Here is a 21,370-nt window from a genome sequence, read left to right as displayed (position 1 = left end):
CATCCATGTCTCCCATGTGGGTGGCAGGGACCCAAATGCCTTAGTAGGAGGCTGGATCAGAAGTGGAGTTCAACTCAAACCAGCACTGATATGGGATGTACGAGTTGCTGAGAGTCTTAACCTGCTGCACCATAGTCTGCTCCATGGTTTTAATTTTAATGTGGCCATTAGAAAATTTTTAATTACACATGGCTCATATATTCATATTTCTATTGAACAACACTGGTCTAAATCAAGTCAGGCCTTGAATGTCAACCTGAGTTTGGCTACTATTCAACAGAAAATAAAGTCACTGAGGGACAGTGCTGTGGTGCAGCAGGTTAAACCAGGGGCCTGCAGCACCAGCATCCCCTATGGGCGCCAGTTCAAGTCTCCGGCTGCTCCACTTCCAATCCAGTTCCCCGCTAATACGCTTGGGAAACACGTAGAGGTTGGTCCAAGTGTTTGAGCCCCTGTACCCACATGGGACACTGGGAAGAAGTTCCTGGTTCCTGACTTCAGATTGGTTCAGCTCCAGCAGTTGTGGCCATTTGGGGAGTGAAACAGCAAATGCAAGATAGATCTCTTTCTCTCGCTCTTTCAAATAAATAAATCTGTTTAAAAAATCACTGAAATCTCAAAACTCATTAATAACTTTTTGGTAAAGGTTTGTAGAGGAAAGTATTTCAACAATGGGAAATACAAAACTAGGCCTGCCCTTTAAAAGTTACATTTTCCAATCAAATCAAGAGCAATGATGAAGTCACTAAGGAAAAAACTGGCTTTCAGGCAGGTGAAGACTTGACTATAGTTACACAAGCTATGTAATAAAAAGCCTCACTCAAGTTTCTCATTTTGAGTGTATGACAAAACATTTAAATACAGTCCAAAAGTTTATAGGCACAGGCTTTCTAGACCTATCCAACATCTCATTTTTCTACAAACCAGGAAAATTTCTAATCAACATTAAAGAATCACAGACAATATCAGAACATCACATAAGTTTAACAGTTCTGCTTCTTGGAGGGGACAGATTGGCATTTTGGAACCGGCACTCATAGGATGCCAGTGTCACAGGTGGCAGCTTAACTGGCTGCATCAAAATATCATCCCCTTTATTATTTCAAATCTTCCCTTCTACCATACCCATCCTAAATTTACATCTAGGGCCGCACAGCTAAATATGGTAGGATGTAAATCAAGCTAAAATTTTTAAGATTAAAACAAATTACTTGAAAGACAGAGAGAGAGAGAGAGAGAAAGGACAGAGATTCTATCCACTGTTTCATCCCCGCTCCCACCCCTGCTGAATACAGGTACCTGGTACTCCATCTGGGTCTCCCTCATTGGGTAGCAGGGACCCAAGTAGTTGGGCCCTCATCTGCTGGGTCAGAAACAGAGACTTGAACCAGCACTCTGATATGGGATGCAGGGGTCCCAAGCTGTGACTTAATCTGCTGCACCACAATGCCCACCCTGATAGTAATCCCAATTACTAACTCTAAACTCTAGATTCTCTCCAGGTCATCTAACCCACTTTCAGGATTTTTAATTACCACAACTGTACCTCTAGTTCAGGTCATTCTCAAATTACCCCAGAATTGTAAATACACTCACCTGAACATTCCATGAACATCTCATAAACAACGTATCCCCAAATTCAATTTATCATCTTTCCTATCCAATCTGTTCCTTATCAGTTACTATTTAAATGCTGAGATTTTAGATTCCCCATACTAGAAATTTAGACATAAGTTTCTCTCATACTATCCAATTAATCGAGTCTTTCCCATTTTCTCAAATATTCTTCTAATTATTTCCTTATTCTTCATTCCCTATTCTCCCTTTAACAATCAATATCTAAACTTCATAGTGTGACATACAAAGAGTTGCATGGTATGACCATTGCCTATCTTTCCTGTATTTGTTTTGATCAGATGATATAATTGCTTTAAACAGTGATTCAGCTATAATAAACTCCTTGTAGCTTATTCATAAACTAGGAACAATCTGTCTTTGTTCATGTCCTTTCCATAAGTAGACTGGCCTCATTTCACTTTCAGTAATGTGTGCAACAACCATCCACAGAAAGAAAAGGAAATCTAAGACACAGGTTTTAATGGTATTTAAACCTAAGAATGAGCAAAATGAATCTGTCCTGATACTTCTATCATCATGATGTACTTTTAGCCGTAAATTTTCCCAATAGGGCTTAAAGCCCAAGAGAATTGCATCCTAAACATTATTTCTTTAGACCTCAACCTGTTTTGTAATTATACTGTGCTTAAGTACCTGTTTTTGAGTATCTTCCCAAAAGAGTTACTGCCAAATTCTGCTTGATTTAGCATCCTCTGATGAACCATTTGGAAGAAGTGATTTCCCAACATAAGTCTAGGAAAAAAGGGTGAAGAGCCATGTAGGTGACCTAAAATAATTTGATGTCACTGGGAGCAGGGAGTGAGAGCAAAATATATCTTACTAAAGGGAGTATTCTGGGGATATGACACATCTAACTACTATTCACATGGAATCATAACTTGTCATTCAAATTATAAACACAAGGAAAATATAATGAAATCCAATATCAGGCTTCATTAATCCAAGATATTCAGGAATTTACACACCAGTGAATATGCATAATGATTTTATCATGACACAGGCTCACTACACTTTTTTTTTTTTTTTTGGCAGGCAGAGTGGACAGTGAGAGAGAGACAGAGAGAAAGGTCTTCCTTTTGCCGCTGGTTCACCCTCCAATGGCTGCTGCAGCCAGCGCACCATGCTGATCCGAAGCCAGGAGCCAGGTGCTTCTCCTGGTCTCCCATGCAAGTGCAGGACCCAAGGACTTGGGCCATCCTCCACTGCACTCCCTGGCCACAGCAGAGAGCTGGCCTGGAAGAGGGACAACCAGGACATAGAACCCAGCGTGCTGGCGCTACAGGTGGAGGATTAGCCTATTGAGCCACGGCGCCGGCCCTACACTAACTTTTTTAAATACAATAACTTTTAGCCTCATCACAAAACAGAAGCTCTCCTAAGAGCTGAAGATTTTTCATTTCATCCATACTAATTAAGAGGTACTGAGTAAATATTAAACTAAATTAAAAATGACTGGTTACCTCAACTACTCTGTTTTTTCTAATTTAAGATGAATAAGGTGTGTCTCTGTACTCCCAGAACTCCCTCTACCTACTTCTCTCACACTATATTTTCCACACTATCATTTAACTTATTTGCCCTCTGTACTTCCTCTAGACTGTGACCATCTTGAGGACTGAAACATGTGTTTTTCATCTTCGTATTCCCAACACATGACATTGCCTGGCGTTTGTTAGCAATTGCTAAGTCTACCACATGACTGACTAATCAAGTCCTCTTTTTACTTGATTAAAACATCAAAAAATTTAAACCAATGCTAGTCAAAGTAGACAGAGTTTGAGCCAGAATATGTAAAAACAACACAAAATCCTTTTTTAAAGAAAGCCTTTCTATAAAAACTGTCTAGCTGTACTAAACAGTGCTTAGTGATGCAGCTGATTTATATTCTTGCTCTACTTTGATTCAAACACTAAAAGAATGATGTTGAGGAAAGGATGGTTAAAATTAACTCCAGGGTCTTCACCCATCTTTATGAACATACACATATTCACTGATCCCGAAATAAAATGAAACAAAGGCACCTATTCTCACTGGTAAGAAATAAAGACACGGAGCACTTTAAAAAGTTGTTTAAAAGTCAAGACACATTAAAAAAAAACCTAATAAAGTTTTAATTAGAATTTTTTTCCTTTTTTTTTAAACAGGACAGTAACAGATTACATCAAACTTCAGAACTTCTCAAATATCTAGTTATTATACACATTCCCATCTGTCTTGCAGGGAAGAATCTTGGCTGGCTTAACAGTTGCAGGTAAAATAAGCTGTATAATAGCATATATTACAATAATAAATGTACAATGTTTACATGAAATATGTTTTAGAAGCAAGAAAAAGATGCATCTGCATCAAAAGGTGACCTTTTAAAATGCCACATTTACTTTTTACATTCACTCTTGCAATAGGTTACAAGATGGGGTCACTAAGCTCAGATAAATCACTATGATGCACATAAAATACAGAAAGATCGGTTATTTTATATATTATATATATTTATATTTTCACACATTAGCATCTGAGACATAAACTGAGAATTTAAAATTTATTCTCTTCAGATAACAAATCATTTTTTTTAAATTCTTCATAAACATGGTGCCCACAAAAGCACACAGGTAAGGCACAATAGGGTTTTTCTGTTACAGAATAGTGTGCATCATGTTTACTTAACCAGAAAACGTGCATTATCTGTGCAAGTTCATGCTGCAAACCCAACACATATACAACATAACAAAAAGGAAACTGAGTTTTAACAAAATACAAAATAGGTACAATTCCAGCTGTTTCACATATTCATTTGGACTGACAATGATATACCAACAGGTTATTTGTTTTAAAGGCCAATTGTTAGACTTCAGAAGTAAACTTTGCTCAGCAACTATTCTAATCTGAAATCATAAACAGTAATAAATGAACTTTACAGAAACCAAATTAAACACTGAGGCACAAAGATCATTTGTGCATTTACCATCTTGCAAACTTTCTTGACCCAAAATTCCAAGTATAATTTGCTTAATACAATTTACTGCAACAATGTGCCCTGTTTTAAACTTAACATTTAAGTGGGGAGCTAACATTTTATTAAATTATAAATAGACTAGGAAAATGATTTAATCCCAATAGTACTATGTCACAGACCTAGTATTTATAATAAATAGTTTTTCACAAAATATTTTTCCAGTATCTGCCAATTGCTTCTTTATTGCTCACATAAATTTGAGTCAATTACAACTGGTATCAGAACTTTCACACAAAATCATACTCAGAGACATTTTCATATAAAACCTATAAAAGATATTTTAAACTTGTTTCTAATACTTCCAGGTGTTTGGCTGTTTGATCTATGTAATAGTACAGCCATATGTATATATGTGTGTACACTTATACACACACACATATATACACATACATATATACATACATTAGATTATGAATAAAATAGAAAGCTTATTTTACTGCTTTAATGCAGACATCCTCACAACACTTACTTTCTCCAACACCAGCATTTATACATATATACAAAAGCCAGTTTTAAGTACATGTACATCCACTTACACATATATGTAACCACTAAACCCAAATTAATACTCCCATATTCCAGCTGTAGCAAATGAATCTCTTACAAGCAATAGAAACCTAACGTTAAACTGGGAAATTAACACTTTTACAACATTGGCCCGTAAGGAGCTATGCAGGTGACTGTATACAAAAATTCACAACATTAGTTCACTAGAAATTATGGAAATACAAATAGCCTCTTCACCATGCTTTTGTGTGGTTATCCAAATACTTCTGGTGCAAAAATATAACCACATCTGAAATGCTTAATAAAGTTAATGTTCCTCATGCAAAACTTTATAAATGCACTGGCTTAACTGAGCTCCAAAGACTGAATAAAACAATTATTCTACCTACTCAGTATTGCTGCCTCACTGCTAAATCCCTTTGAAGCCTTAAGATTTCTGGAACATTCCAACAGAACTGTATTCATCAATAAAACTATTACATACAAAAGCATTTAAAAAGGAAGATGGGAAGCCAAACAGGATTTTCTTATTGTAAATAACAGTCCTAGGAGTGGAAGAGAGTCTTTTCAGGAACCACCTTGAGAATTGGCTAGGCCAGTCCGAAGACGAAGATGAGACATAGAGTTCATATGTTTATTTGATGGCTTCAAGGGAGTGTTGCAAGTAAGAGCTTGGGGAAAGCGATGGTGATATCTATCTAGTCGTAAATATTTTACTGTAACCAATTTCCCTGTTGTAAGATAAAAATAATATTTTAGATCTATACAACTGTGCTCAACATTTGCAGAAAATTAACTAGAGTAAAATACACATGAACATAAAACACTAAATTATCTAAAATTATTAGTTGAAAAATGCAAGCCTAAAATTCTTTTTTGGTATAGTTTAACATAACATCATAATTATCTTTAAAAAATATTTGTAACACTCAAAATTCTTACCATCAAACCAAGAGCCATGCAATGCCTTAAAAGCCTTGCCAGCATATTCTGGAGATAGACATTTAACATAGACACAACCCTGTGATATAAAAGAAAAAAAAAAAAAAGAAAGAAAGTCTTAGTTTAGTAACAACAATTTCAAAACGTGGAATTCAATACTAAAAGTCACTTTACCTCCCGGGAATTTTTGTCAACTGCAATGTGAACAATGCCATCATTATCACTGCATTTTTCTAAAATTGCTTCTTGAATTGCCAAATGCCACTGATCCCCTATTTCCCTAAAAATTAATGAAAACAAAAGTCAACAACCATAATCCTACTCAGTAAAAAGGCTTAACATATATTCTACTAGAATTAGTATAACTTGAAAATCACATATTGCTAAAATTAGTAGTAAATTAATGCTTGTTGAGTAACAGGTGGATTTTAAGGGGAAAAAAAATCAGTATTCAGAAGTCTCAGTCCTTATCTCACTTTCCAGTGAAAGAGTACACAGGTGAGACCATAAAGGATTAGCCTACCACAGTAGAACAAGAGTTGCATTTCTTTTTAAAATCCTATGTAGTTGCAGTTCTTTTTCCTTCTAGACTAGTATAAACAAGTACTTAATAAGTTGTAAATTCATTAAGGTTGCAGAAGCTGTAACAGATGAATATTATTTCCTTTATAATATTTTCAAGTTTCTAAACTTTAAAATCATGAGTCTATATCTCAGGTAACAAAATATTGGTTTGGCATTGATCCTTAATCCTAAAGTATGACATAAGCTCACAATAGGGGCACTACCACACTGTTAATTATTTTTCTCTCTGTAAAATAAACGGTGCATGTGTGTATGCACTAGCAGTTGTTCCCCTACGTTTCCAATTTTGTTGTCCTTTATTAGGCATCTTATCAATTATTTTTTAAATAAATGAACTATAAGATGGAACTCAGGAATATTTTATATGTAATGAAATTTCTACTGCCAGGATTTAGAAAAGTAAAATATGATTTGTCATATCTTAGACAGATAAGCATTGGCCTCCAGGAAGCTAATTTTAAAAAATTATTATAGACTCAAGGGCAGTAACTTCTGACTGTATTATTCTCTGGATGTATGTGTTGCTGCAATTATACAGCAAAAAGTTTATCAAATATTACACTGCCACGCAGAGAAAAAGATGTATACATCTTTAGGGAATTTTTTTATAATTAGAGATTGAAAGCATTTAAAAACCAGGTATTCTAGGGGGCAGACATTTGACATAGCAGTTAAAATGCCACTTGGAATGCCAACATTCCAATTCAGAGTGCCTGGTCAAGTTCCAGTTCCTCTACTTCTGACCTGGGTTGCTACCAGTGAGCATCCTGGAAGGCAGCATATAATGGCTCAAGTACTCCCTGACACCCACACAGGAGAGACCTGGGATAAGCTCTGTGGTCATAGCTCCAGCCGGGCTTAGTCCTGGCTGCTGCAGGCATTTGGAGAGTAAACCAGAGGATAGAAATTCTCTATTTCTGTCTAGCTGCTATCAAATAAAATGAAAAATGAATTTAAAATCTATATTTCCTACTGAGGCAAAAATGTTAGTCATTGTGTTTAACATGACTTATATACTTAATAGAGGGTATTGTTTGCCACTGTATTATTACTATTATTAAGGTACCTTAAGTATTTATCTGCTTTGAGGAGCAACAGTGAATACAAAGACTTATATACATTTTATAAATCTTTATACATCTGTGTCTTTGCTTAGAATTGAACAAAAGAAAACAGAAAAACATAACGTTCCTGTAGTTAGAAATTCAGAAGGAAAGTGGATTTTCAGTTATAGACACAGTACTATAAGATTATCATGCATTTATTTCAAATAAAATTTATTTGAACCCCTAATCATAATACTTACATAACTGGATCAAACATATTTCGAATCTTTAGACACGGTGTCAAACTATTTGGTGGTGAATTTCTTCTATCTAAATGAAATGCTATAAAAAACAAATTAGTTTTACTATTTGTCACTGTTTCACTTTGTTGAAAGCTATTCATTCAGTTAATTAAAAAAAATTTCACTGTGTGCTTTTATTATGAGCGAGACTCCTATGCTAAACATTAAGATGAATAAAACAGTCACTACCATCACAGAGTTACAGCTTAGTGGGACATACAGATAAGCAGTCCCATTCAAGAAATTATAATTGTGGTAAGTCCTAAGAAAGAAGAATATAGAATACTGTAAAGGTAATTTCACCTGGACTGGGGATATCACATAAGACTTTCCAAAGGAAGTGAAATTTATGCTGGGCATGAAATAATAAAATTAGTAGGAAGAAAAGAGCTGTGAAGGACATATCAAGCAGAGTAGATAGTCAACACAGCCCCTGAGGCAAGAAGAAACTTGATATATTCAAGTTATTAAAAGCCAGCCAGTGCAACTGGATTGGGAAGAACAGAAAGAAAAACCTGAAGATGTTATTTTATCTGGGACCATGTAAGCCACATTAAAGTATTTTTTAAATTTATTGATTTATCTGAAAGTCAGAGTTACACAGAGGAAGAGGGAGGGGGAGGGGGAGGGGGAGGGGGAGGTCTTTCATCCGATGGTTCACTCCCCAAATGACCGCAATGGCCAGAACTGTGCCGATCCGAAGCCAGGGGCCAGGAGCCTCCTCCGGGTCTCCCATGTGGGTGCAGGGGCCCAAGGACTTAGGCCATCTTCTACTGCTTTCCCAGGCCATAGCAGAGAACTGAATCAGAAGTGGAGCAGCTGGGACTCGAACTGGCGCCCATATGGGATGCTGGCACTGCAGGCAGTGGCTTTAGCCACTATGCCAAAGAGCCAGCCCCACATTAAAGTATTTTAATAGAAAAAAACAGAAGTGTTCTGAGGAGAGGAATAATATGATGAGATCTGTCTTAAAATTAAAAATACATTGTTATATGGATAATCAATTAGAGGCAGAAGTGAATGAATGTGAGATCAGCTAGAATAAAATCATTAGCAAAGTTGTTTAAAAGGGAGATGACAATGATGTGGATAGGACAGGCCAACAGCACAGATGGAAAGTAGACAGAATCAGGGTATGTTATGCAGTAGATCTGACAGGACCTGTTTAAAGACTGGACAAAGGGTTGAGTAAGGGAAAGATTAAGGATGACTCCCAGATTTAAGGCAGAACCAGCTTACAAAGGGTATTTGGTTACTTTGGGAAGAGAAGACATCCAGTTAGTGCATATGCTGGACATGTGGTACCTGTCAACATATATATAGTAATGAAATCACAGCACAAGATTGAGAGAAAGAGAAATAGAAAGGAAATTAGCCTTGGGAAATTCCAACACCTAGAGGTCCAGGAAAAGAAGAAAATCTGAAGAAAAAAACAATGACTGAGGAAAGTCAGCAGTAGGAGAAATATCAGAAGAAAGTGGCATCCCCAAGGCCCAAAGAAGAGTTTCAAGGAGAGCTCAGTTGTCAAACACTGTCAAGAGGCTAAATAAAATAAAAAAATTCTCGGTTTTCAGTTTCATAGATGGTTCTATGTGCGTTTTAAAGTAGAAACAGTTTATCATTAGTGTAATCTTCTGTAACATCAAAGTACCATATTTATGCCATGATTAAAGAAGTCTTGTTTGAGCTTTCTAAAAGTGAAAATTGGAACAAAATAAAGAAAGTGACTGGATTCTTTAACTGCAATTACATTTTACTTACCTTTTTCTACTAATACTATGTTTAGCACACATTGATTAAACATGTTTTCATAGAAAAAAAGAATTACTATTCACAATTTTCTGATATATTGTTTCTGCTTTCCTGTTCGGAGGAGGTTTGGGTATACAGGGTAATCAGTGCTCAAAGCTCCCCATAAACTTATATATACATGCTTTTGAAACTATGTAGATATTAAGAAAAATATGGAAAGATATCCACAAATGTTATGGGTGTAGGTAGGGGAGGGGTGTTATACAAGAAGAGAAAGGCAAGCAAAAACTGAAAAGAAGAGCAATAAAAAGTCATAATCACACTTACATATGTAATACACATGTTATGAAGGTTTATGTTATATATATGTAACAAATACTAGTTTTACTTGCAAAGAGAATTTACATGAAATGAATGCAGTTAAATCTACAACAATAAGTCGCTTTAAGTGAAAAAGGCAAGATCAAAGGACTGTTAAGAAAAACAATTTAAGCTTATATTAGTAAGGACACAAGTGTGGAAGGATAAGAACCTAACACTGATTCCTTTTATGAATGGAACTGCAAAGGGAGCTGTGCCTTCATATACTTTTGAATTCTACTGGTTCAGTTACATACATATGAATTTTGTTTTAAAAAATTAAAAGAAAATTACTTGTTTTTTTTTTGTTTGTTTAAAAATACATACCTTGACCTTGCCATACTTTAGAAGGTATTACTAATATTTTGTCACAGGATGCAGAAGGTTGGATCCAGCGCCAAACTAGAAAATCTGCACCACCTATCCTCCGAGTTTCTGTTCGAACTCTAGACTCATTAGCAGCTAGGAAGTCAACAGCTCTATCCCAGACCTTCTTCATTTTTTTCCTATTGCATGAACAAAATGACAAATTTACTATCATCTTGTCATCTTTCTGAAATGTTAGTAACTCAAGTAACATTTACTGCTAACTCTTGCTGTTCTTTCACTACTAACAGAGTTTATACATCACCTCAGATTTACTTCCTTTACAAACTCCAAAGGTAAAGCATGAACACCTCTATTTTTTTCCCCAAAAACTTCCCTTAGCATAATTCTGGGGTTAAGAATGCTAATGTAGATGCTGATGTCGTGGCATGGTGGGTGAAGCTGCTGCCTGCAATGATGGCATCCTGTATGGGCACCAGTTCAAGTCCTGGCTGCTCCACTTCCATCCAGCTCCCTGAGAAAAAAGTGGAAGATGGCCCAAGTCCTTGGGCCCCTGCCACCCACGTGGAAGACCTGGAAGAGGCTCTTGGCTTTGATCTGGCCCAGCCCTAACCATTGTGGCCATGTGAGGAATGAACCAGTAGATGGAAGCTCTGTCTCTCTCTGTCTCTCCTTCTCTCTATAACTCTGCCTTTCAATTAAATAATAAATATTTAATAAAATTTTTAAAAAAAGAATGCTAATTTATAATACTGCCATCTTTTATATTAAGTTATTTTAAAATTTGTATTTTAAAAACTTCATTATTAAGTAAGCATTTTAAAACATTAGTTTACTGTTTGTCTCTTTATCAGGATGAAATTAAAGGACATAAGATGGAGGCTGACAACAAAGCATCAAGATATACAGGAATGAGAATGATTTAGAAACCTAGTTGTCTATTATGCCACTCAAAATAAGGAAAATAGAATTTTGAAAGAGAGTAAAATAAAAAAAAATAAATCTATACAATAGAACAGGTCTACCTGAGAAGGGTCAGCATTCTCAAAATATTTTTTGCAGAAGACCCCTACATTCTGATCTATTTCAACATACCTGTCATGAGGTTGTATTAAGGAATCCTGTACATGTGGAATAGGCATGTAAGGTTGTAAATCTTTATTTTCTTGGCAAGCTTCATTATGACTTCGTAGAACATCTGAAAATAAATCAAACAAACCTACAAATCAATCAATTACTTGATATCATTGCAGTTTATGATACAATGATTGTTCTAAAAATAGTTGAGATTTGTACAAAAACCATACCTATAATCTTTACCACCATATCATACATTTGCCTTGTTTCCTCTTCCTCTTTTGTCCAGCGGTATTTCATGTAACGCAGAACAATGCAAACCATCGCTACACCTGCAACATTCATACATTTCATATTCTAAAAACTGCAGTTTTTATAGTGATCATTTTAACTTCCAAACTCAGTTGAATTAGCTACATAGCTGAAACCACATACAATAATTTCATATTAAACATTTTTCCAGAGTTTTATTTCTCTCTAGAAAAAAATTCCTTTCATTATGTTCACAACTAAACATTTAAATTTTAAGCTACTTTTTAAAAATAAACTATGTTTGACAAGCTTTTTCCTTTGAAGCATTAAACCACTAAGAAAATGTGTCTCATAAGACTAAACACTGCAGACTTTGTGATGTATCAGGTTAAGAGCCTGGAATCTCTTCTGCTTCCAGTTTCCTGTTGATGTGCATCTTGGGAGGCAACATGGATGGAGTTCCCTGTTCCTGGCTTCATTGTGGTGCAGCCCCCATTTTGCAGGACACGTTGGAGAGTGAACCAGTAGCTGGAAACTCTCTCTCTCTCTCTCTCCTCCCTCCCTCCATTTTTCCCTCCCTGTCAATCTGCCTTTCAAATAAATTTAATAAATAAATATTAAAAAAAGAGAACTAAACATACTAATTCTTTACATAAACTGAATTATTTTTACATGACCAGGAAAAAAGAGTGACTAGCTCCTAAATTCCTATTATCATTCAAAAACTTGTGAAATCTAGTAGCTTCAATGAAAATTTTAATTCAGGTAAGCAGTATTTTAAAACTTTTAGTGAGATTAATTTATAATATATATGTGTATATATAAATACATGTCTTTTTTAAAAATATTTTTTCTTTACTTGAAAGGCAGAGTTACAGGGGTGGAGGATTTGGGGGTGGGGGTGGGGCTCCTCCATCTGCTGGTTTACTCCCTAGTGACCATAACAGCTGGGGCTGGGCTGGGTCTAAGTCAAGAGCCTAGAACTCTTTCAGGGAGTCTTCCATGTACGTGGAAGGGGTCCAAGCACTTGGGCCATCTTCTGTTTTCTCAGGCACATCAGGAGGGAGTTGGATCAGAAGTGGAGCAGCCAAGACTTGAATCAGCACTTACACAAGATGCACAGTGGGCGGCTTAATCTGCTACGCCACTATGCTGGCCCATATAATCTTACTATTTTAAAAATAAGCTAGTCTCAAAAGGACAAGTATCATGGCTGGTGCCTCGGCTCATTTGGCTAATCCTCCGCCTGCGGCGCCGGCACCCCAGGTTCTAGTCCCAGTCGGAGTGCTGGATTCTTTCCTGGTTGCTCCTCTTCCAGTCCAGCTCTCTGATGTGGCCCGGGGAAGGCAGTGGAGGATGGCCCAAGTGCTTGGGCCCTGCACCTGCATGGGAGACCAGGAGAAGCACCTGGCTCCTGGCTGTAGTGGCCATTTGGAGGGTGAACCAATGGAAAAGGAAGACCTTTCTCTCTGTCTCTCTCTCTCTCTAACTCTGCCTGTCCAAAAAAAAAAAAAAAAAAAAAAAAGACAAATATCATATGTTTTCTCTGATCTGTGGTAGTTAATATGGAATACCAAAAAATGTATAGGAATGAAATGGTCATTTTGGGATTTTTAGCCCTTGGTCTTCCTACTTTTAACTTGTTGCATATTATGATTAGTGGCAAATTAAGCCTGTGAATACAAAGTGGACTAAAATTATGGCTTTGCAAAAACAGATGAAGAGGGGAGGGAGAGGCAGACTGGGGGGAAGAAGGGGAGTGAATGGAGTGTGGTTATCTTCTTGGATCTGAACCTATTGGAATTTGTAATTCTGTTCTTTTTATATTAATAAAAAATTTTTAAAAATAAGCTAAGCTTTCATATTTTCCAGTTTTATTTTCTAAAGTAGCTTTCTATGTATACACTAACTATATATGCTTTGTCTGTGACAGTCTTGATGACAAAGTTTTATCACCAGCTCTTCCTATATTACTTTTATCTAAGCCCTTACATTGTCATTTTAAGAACTCAACACTTTTTATTTAGTGAAGATCTAGGGGGCAATTTACATGCCACTCATCTCAGAAGTGAATTCTTAACTTTGGCATTTAGGGAAATACAGACACACAAAAATTATAGATTGAAGTGTACCTCCTTTCTTTTTCTAACAACTTACCAAAACATAACAACAATAATCTGTGGGTGACAGTAATAAAAGCACGTCGAAATCGACACCAAAAAGACATCTGTGGTCTTGTGGATTGTAAAAATTGCACGTCAGTTATATTTGTCAATTCTTCCATGGGGCCATAGCCAACACACCTATTTTAAAATAATTAAGGTTTAGTTTAAAGTCAAAAATCACTTCTTACAGTAAAAAATTTCAAAAGAGGAAATTCTTTACCTTATTCCAACATCTTTTCCATTTTCTAAAATCCACTGTAATGAGGTGTTAAATATATCTTCATATTCAGGACCTAAATCCTAACAAAAAATATAGAGAGAAAATAAGTAACTTACTAGTCTTACGATTTCATATTCATTTGACTCTTTATGTAAGCTGTCCTGTAAATCACACACACTATGTAACATTTTTATTTGAACTATAACAAACTAAAAAAAATTAATTCAGTACACAAAATTAAAGAGGAAAATAAATCATTATTTCACTTGTTCAATATAACCACTGTCAATATTTTGCTTTATTTTTTGTTTTGTATTTCTTATACTACAGATTTGATAAGGTTTTTATTTAATTTTAAGTGCCATTGTGATAAAAGACAATGAACTACTTTTTATAAATGCAGCACTATTTAGATATGAACAAATAAACTAATCAGACTTGGATGTTTCAAAACATTTTCTCAATAAGTAGATATACTGAGTCCATCAACTTAAAAAAATCTTGTATTATTGATGATAAAATTCAAACTCTCAAGTGTAAGGGTATGTGTATTTATTTTTCAAATCAAAACATTAAAAATAAGAGCACCACATTATATATGTTGTTCTTCTAAATGATTTTTTTTCATGAAACAAAGTATTTTGTCAATATCAGGACACAACCCCAATTTCTTCAGCAAACTAGTATTTCACTGTATATTTACTCTTTACTTTAATAAACTGCTTATTAATAAACACTTGGAGTATATCCAATTTCTCTTCCAAACATCCTTAAATTTTTTTTTTATTCAGCAAATATTTCAAGAGTATACTATGTGCCAAATACTGTTTTAGGACTAGAGGTACAGCACAATATGGAACAAACTTTCCTGTACTCAAAGAGCTTACAATCTACTAGAAAGTATGTCTTTATGTACATCATTTTTATAAATCCCATAAAAATTTTCTAAGAGGTAACTTTGTATTTTATCAACAGATTCTTCAACAGCATTGGAAATTACAAAGTTTTCATTTTAGCTGCATAGTTCACTTCCTAATATGAACCTGGAAAGTTAATTTAGTAAATCAAACTGGCAAATATAATTAGAAAAGTTTAACAAACCAAAACTAAACTTTCAGTGTATCATTCCTTATGAGACTACTACCAGGATTTTTAAGATGGTGAAGACAGACATATGCTCTGTTATTTTTTTTAAAGCATGATTGTTTAACACAGCACTTACTAATACAAAAAACACTGCAGACAATGTTATATACTTAATAATTGAGAAATGGTTTATATATGTTCATCTCAGTGTATATTATAAACTTAGAAATAATCATGATGGGAATTTAGCCTCCACATTAAAAAGTATAATTGTATTATTCAATTTTACATATAATTATAAAAGATATATATCAGCAAAAGCTAGAATATTTTGAGGACATCAGCTATTTTTATTTTACTTTAAAATGTTTTGCAATAAAATTATACAAATGAATTTCAGGCAATTACGCTCAAATGTTATAGAGACACTCTAGAAATTATTTTGTGTATGAAAATCAAACAGAATTCATGTCCACTTGTTTTAAGTTAGAGAAACAAGTTCTGAACATATAAAGGACATCAAGAAAACATACTCCTGACTACAATGCATGATTCAGAATTAGATAAAGCACTAACCACACAGAACTTTGAACCTCTACAAAACAAGAATAATATGGGTTATCCTTGGAGCTGAAATATTACTGTTAATTCTTCTTTATAATATTATTCATTAGTATAGGCGTTTAATTAAAAAGGATTCTATATTCATTTAGTTTCTTTTGTGATGCCAGGTAAGTATCATTTAGTTTCTTTCAAAGACTGTATTCATCAAAAACATGGCAATTATAAAACTTATCAAAGACACATGTACTATATAGCACACTTCAAAGATACGTATATTTTTAAAAATTAATGAAATTACTTGTGTTTATACTCATGCTCTTCTACTTGTATTACTGTAATTTGGTTTTATTATTACATGCATTACTATATATAAGACTAGACTGATACAGTATAGATTTCAGAGTCTAGATTATAAACAAGTTTCAAATAATGTAGAAACAAATCCTCATGTTTACTAATTGAAATTTTATATTTAAAAATTATAAGAGGCTGAAGACATCAAAAATAGCATTAATAGTCTCATTAATTATCCTTAAAATGTACATAATGGCTTAAATGAACAAAGATGCTTACTACTCTAATAAACCAGGTATGGAGAGGAACAAAGAGCTTAAAATTTACAATTATAAACCAATAATGGTAAGAAGAGACTATCTGTTATAATTTTCTCTCTTTTTATTTTCCTTTCTCAGGTTAATGCCATTTGACATCCACTCACTGGAAAAACAATATCCTCTAAAAAATTGATAAATTATTTAAAACCTCATTAAAGATTTAATAGGATGCTGAGTGCTTAAATACACTGTTTCACAAATACTCTACACAGTCTATAGAATTCTTCAGTTTGATAAAATGAGAAAAATAAATTATTTGACAGCAAGATACAGAGAGGGAGTTCTTATCTGCTGGTTCACATCCTAAATGTATACAACAGCTGGGGCTGAGTTGGGCCAAAGTAGAGAACCAGAAACTCAATCCAGGTCTCCTATATTGGTGGCAGGAATCCAACTACTTCAGCCATCAACTACTGCTTCCAAGGGTGTGCATCAGCAGTAAGGTGAAATTGGGAGCAGAATTGGAACTCAAACCCAGGCTCTAGGACATGGAATGCAGACATCCCAAATAGCATCCTAACTGCTAGAACAAATATCCACCCTTGGAATTTCTGTAGAAGTAAAAATTGCATTTTTTTCTTGCTTATGCTAACTAAATATTTCATGCTAATACTATAACATATATATCACATACCTGATGTTAAAGAGTTTAAGCTGTTTTATTATTCACTGTTTGTAGCCACCTAGAAACTAATAATAAGGCAGGGGTAGGCCTACTTTTTATTGTAAAGGGCTAGAGAGTAAATATTCTAAGATTTGCAGCCATGTACATTTCTAGTTTTGTTTGTTTTTTAAGCAATTTTTTTTTTTTTTTTTTTGACAGGCAGAGTTAGAGAGAGACAAAGAAAAAGGTCTTCCTTTTTCTGTTGGTTCATCCCCCAAATGGCCACCACGTCCGATCCCAAGCCAGGAGCCAGGCGCTTCTTCCTGGTCTCCCATGCTGGTGCAGGGCCCAAGGACCTGGCCCATCCTCCTGTGCTTTCCCGGGCCACAGCAGAGAGCTGGACTGGAAGAGAAGCAACCAGGACAGAATCCGGCGCCCCGGATGGGACTAGAACCCAGGGTGCCAGCACCACAGGCAGAGGATTAGCCAAGTGAGCTGTGGTGCCGGCCTTTAAGCAACCTCTGAAAATGTAAACCACTTATCAAGCCATATAAAAATAGGGCTATCAATGGCCAATCCTTGAGGCATGGCAACATCATAAAACATTTTCAAATAACTGATGACAAAAATTCAAGTTTTAAAATTTTTAAGACAGATCTATTACTACCATTATTTATTAATATTTACTTCTAGGTCATAGCTCAGTTAACAGATAGCTAGCTGCTTCATATAAATCTTTAAAAGTTCAAAGTATGTTTCCCCAGATCTTAAATCTATTTTAACATGTTATGTGTACACACTGCACATACACACAATCACTTGCCCTCCACATGTACCTTACTTTCAAAATAACTGATCAAAAATGTATATTCTGAAACCCATGTCATTGCCTGGACTTGGACTACAGTTTCAATGTACAAAAATAATGCTGTCTCATGTAAAAGACTCACTTCTTTAAATATACAACCAAACTTTAATTAGGAGAGAATGAGGCTGTGCTGTGGCTCAATAGGCTAATCCTCCGCCTGTGGCGCCGGCATACCGGGTGCTAGCCCTGGTTGGGGTGCCGGATTCTTTCCTGGTTGCCCCTCTTCCAGGCCAGTTCTGGCAGTGGATGATGGCCAAGTGCTTGGGCCCTGCACCCACATGGGAGACCAGGAGAAGCACCTGGCTCCTGCCTTCGGATCAGCACAGTGCGCCAGCCGCAGCGCGCCAGCCACAGCGGGCATTGGAGGGTGAACCAACGGCAAAGGAAGACCTTTCTCTCTGTCTCTCTCACTGTCCACTCTGCCTGTTAAAAAAAAAAAAAAAAAGGAGAGAATGAATACTGGTATAGGGAGATGACCAACAAATATTAAAAACCTAATGTGAGGGGCTGGTGCTGTTGGTAGTAGACTAAGCCTCCATCTGCGGTGCTGGTATACCATATGGGCACTGGTTCATGTTCCAAACTCCTATCTTCTAATATAATGCTATGCATTTCCTAAATGTTCCACCAGAGGGACCTCTTAACTATTCACAAATCAAAGTAAGCTTTCTTACCAAAAAGACTACAAAGAGCTCAACAGAAGCACTGGGGAGTTAGAAAACCAATGTTTAAGTTATTTAAATGAATTACGTTTATTTAAACTTCCTCTGAAGGAGGAAATGGGACAAATATTCATAAAACCAGAATCAAATATTTTAAATCAGAATCAAGAAAACAAAACATCTCACTGAGGTTCATTCACTCATTTAATGCCACCAAACATTTACTTAAACTTATTGTACTTTAAATGTACTAGAAATTAGGGCTAAATTACAATATACCTGTAGAAATTAAATGCCTTCTTGGGATCATTTATTTATAATTCCAAAAATGTAGCTGTCTTGGTGGAATCACAGTAAAAATACATGGAATATACATTAGATCAATCTCTATCAACAGAACACCTACAATATGCATAATATTATCAATGTTTGATATCACAATTTTTTACAAATACCTTAACATTTTATTTCAAAATTGTCTTCATGTATAGACATCATTAAAAAATACACATAGACTACAGATTTTCCATGGAATAGAAGCTGGAAATAAAATTTAAGGGCAATTAGGAGAATTGTTATCACTTTTGTACTGAGGTTTTTCCATGTCTATCCTAGCTAGAACACTGATAAAATGAAATAGCCAGTTTTGGCTTAAGCAACTATGATAAAATTTGTCACTCCAAATTAGGAAGTAATCTGGCAGCTTGTAAAAAAAAAAAAAAAGTTTGGGCCCAGCACTACAGCATAGCAGGTTAAGCTGCTCTCTGCAGTGCAGGCATGCCGTATAGGCTATGGTTTGAGTCCCAAGTGCTCCAATTCCAATCCAGCTCTCTGCTATAGCCTGGGAAAGCAGTAGAAGATTGCCCAAGTTCTTCCGCACCTGCACCCACGTGGCAGACACAGAAGAAGCTCCTGGCTCCTGGCTTCGGATTGGCATGACTCTGACCGTTGTGGCCAATTGGGGAGTGAATCAGCGGATGGAAGACCTTTCTCTCTCTCTCTGCCTCTCCTCTCTCTGTGTAACTTTGACTTTCAAATAAATAAATCTTTATTTAAAAAAAAGTAGATTCCAGAGCAAAAAATATTTACCAGGAGTGAAGATTTTCATAATAAAGGGATCAAAATATCAAGAGAATTTAACAACTATAAATGTACCTAAAAGCAGGACTTCAAATTACATGACACAAAAGCTGACAGAACTGCAAGAAGAAATAGACAAATCTGCAATTGTAATTATAAATTATAGACTTCAATACCCCTGCACCCGCGTGGGAGACCCAGAGAAAGTTCCTGGCTCCTGGCTTTGGATTGATGCAACTCTGACTGTTGTGGCCACTTGTGGAGTGAAACCAGTGGATGGAAGACTGCTCTCTCTGCCTCTCCTTCTCTCTATGTGTAACTCTTTCAAATAAATAAATGAATCTTAAAACAAAAACAGTATTTAGAGGCCTGTATTGTGAGGTAGCAGGTAAAGCTACTGTCTGTCATACTGGCATCACATATAGGTGCTGGTTTAAGTCCCAGCTGTTCTACTTCCTATCCAGTTCCCTCTTTATGTGCCTGAGATACAGCAGAAGATGGCTCTAGTGGCTGGGCCCCTGCTACCCACATAGAAGACCCAGAAAGAAGCACCTGGCTCAAGGCTTGGGACCAGCCCAACTCAGGCCATTGTGGCCATTTGGGGGGTGAACCAGCAAATGGAAGATCTCCTCCTCTCTCTCTCAATTCTGCCCTTCAAATAAATAAAATAAAATCTTTTTAAAAGTACTATTTAAAATGTTTTATCTACACCATAAAACTTTAATTTTGGGGGGGAGGGAAGTTATGTTCAGTGCTTTTTTTTTTTTTAGTGGCAGTCCAAAATATATCCATGGCATTGACAAGCTGTAGCAGGTTAACAATATTAAAAAACTTAAAGTGGGGGTTTCAAAAAGAAGAATTCAACATACATAAATCCAAATGTGTAAGAAGAGTATTAGCATTTTACATAAAATACCTTCATTTAAATATTAAGAAATGTAATTCTTGTAAAAACAAAACTTCTATTAAACTGAAAAGAACGTAAAATCCCATCTGAAACATAAAATAATTCTAGAGAATAGATAAGAAAGTCTCTTAAAGACTGGTGAGCTAATATCTTTAAAAAAATTTTAGCTATAAAGTAGTTTCAAACTCAACTTATGTATGGGAGTTTCCAGTAACTTCTTGCTGCTAGTCTTTAGTAGAATTCATCTCTGCACCCTACTACTACCTGGCTTAGAACCCCAACTTGTCTCAAGCCTGGGTCCTAGTGCCTTCTTTTTATCATGCCTCATTGCTCCATAGCTGCAATCAAATGGTTAGAAAAGAAAGAGAATAAATTAACTACTAGTCATCCCTATCTTTTATCCCAGTCCTATCATGTTTCTTCAGAAGTTCAAATATAGCACCTCAGTAGATAAGGTTCTCAGGGTTTTTCTGAAAAATAAGTGAATCTTGTTCCAGGACTTTATGACCAACTATAATCTATATCTACGTCATTATGTCTCTAAGATATTTAGCTGGATAAAGAGAAAGCAAAGGAAGCACTGGATTGGATCAGACTTTCCTGCTGCTAGAAGCAAAACCATTTTCAGTTATTTCATAAGGAACTATTTGCTTGTTTTGGATTTCCCACAGGCTAGGTATGCCCTTCTTCCAAGAATATTTTATTCCTCTTTATGCCACCCTTCTTTGTTCCCACCCTACAATTCTTAACACTGAGCCTTATAAACATAATCCCTCCTTAGTCAAGATCATTTAGGGTC

At 35.7% G+C, this 21,370-nt stretch overlaps 1 protein-coding gene across 1 annotated transcript in view; it reads right to left on the bottom strand.

Annotated features, from left to right (window-relative positions):
• Nucleotides 1-3,704: 3,704 nt before the first annotated feature.
• The window catches only part of LEMD3 (LEM domain containing 3), a 74,921-nt gene continuing 57,255 nt past the window's right edge, over nt 3,705-21,370 (bottom strand). The window contains exons 5-13 of the mRNA XM_002711242.5: nt 14,187-14,266; nt 13,959-14,104; nt 11,780-11,881; nt 11,568-11,670; nt 10,473-10,651; nt 7,992-8,073; nt 6,275-6,380; nt 6,101-6,179; nt 3,705-5,889 (exon numbers count right to left, since the gene is read on the bottom strand). Of these exons, the coding sequence (XP_002711288.2) occupies nt 5,726-5,889; nt 6,101-6,179; nt 6,275-6,380; nt 7,992-8,073; nt 10,473-10,651; nt 11,568-11,670; nt 11,780-11,881; nt 13,959-14,104; nt 14,187-14,266 (1,041 nt within the window). The 3' untranslated portion in view covers nt 3,705-5,725. The remainder of the gene's footprint in view (nt 5,890-6,100; nt 6,180-6,274; nt 6,381-7,991; nt 8,074-10,472; nt 10,652-11,567; nt 11,671-11,779; nt 11,882-13,958; nt 14,105-14,186; nt 14,267-21,370) is intronic.

Source organism: Oryctolagus cuniculus, chromosome 11 (assembly GCF_964237555.1).
Source record: "Oryctolagus cuniculus chromosome 11, mOryCun1.1, whole genome shotgun sequence".
Lineage (NCBI taxonomy): Eukaryota > Metazoa > Chordata > Mammalia > Lagomorpha > Leporidae > Oryctolagus > Oryctolagus cuniculus.
Note: the sequence above shows the minus strand (reverse complement) of the source record. Positions and strands in the feature narration are given on the sequence as shown.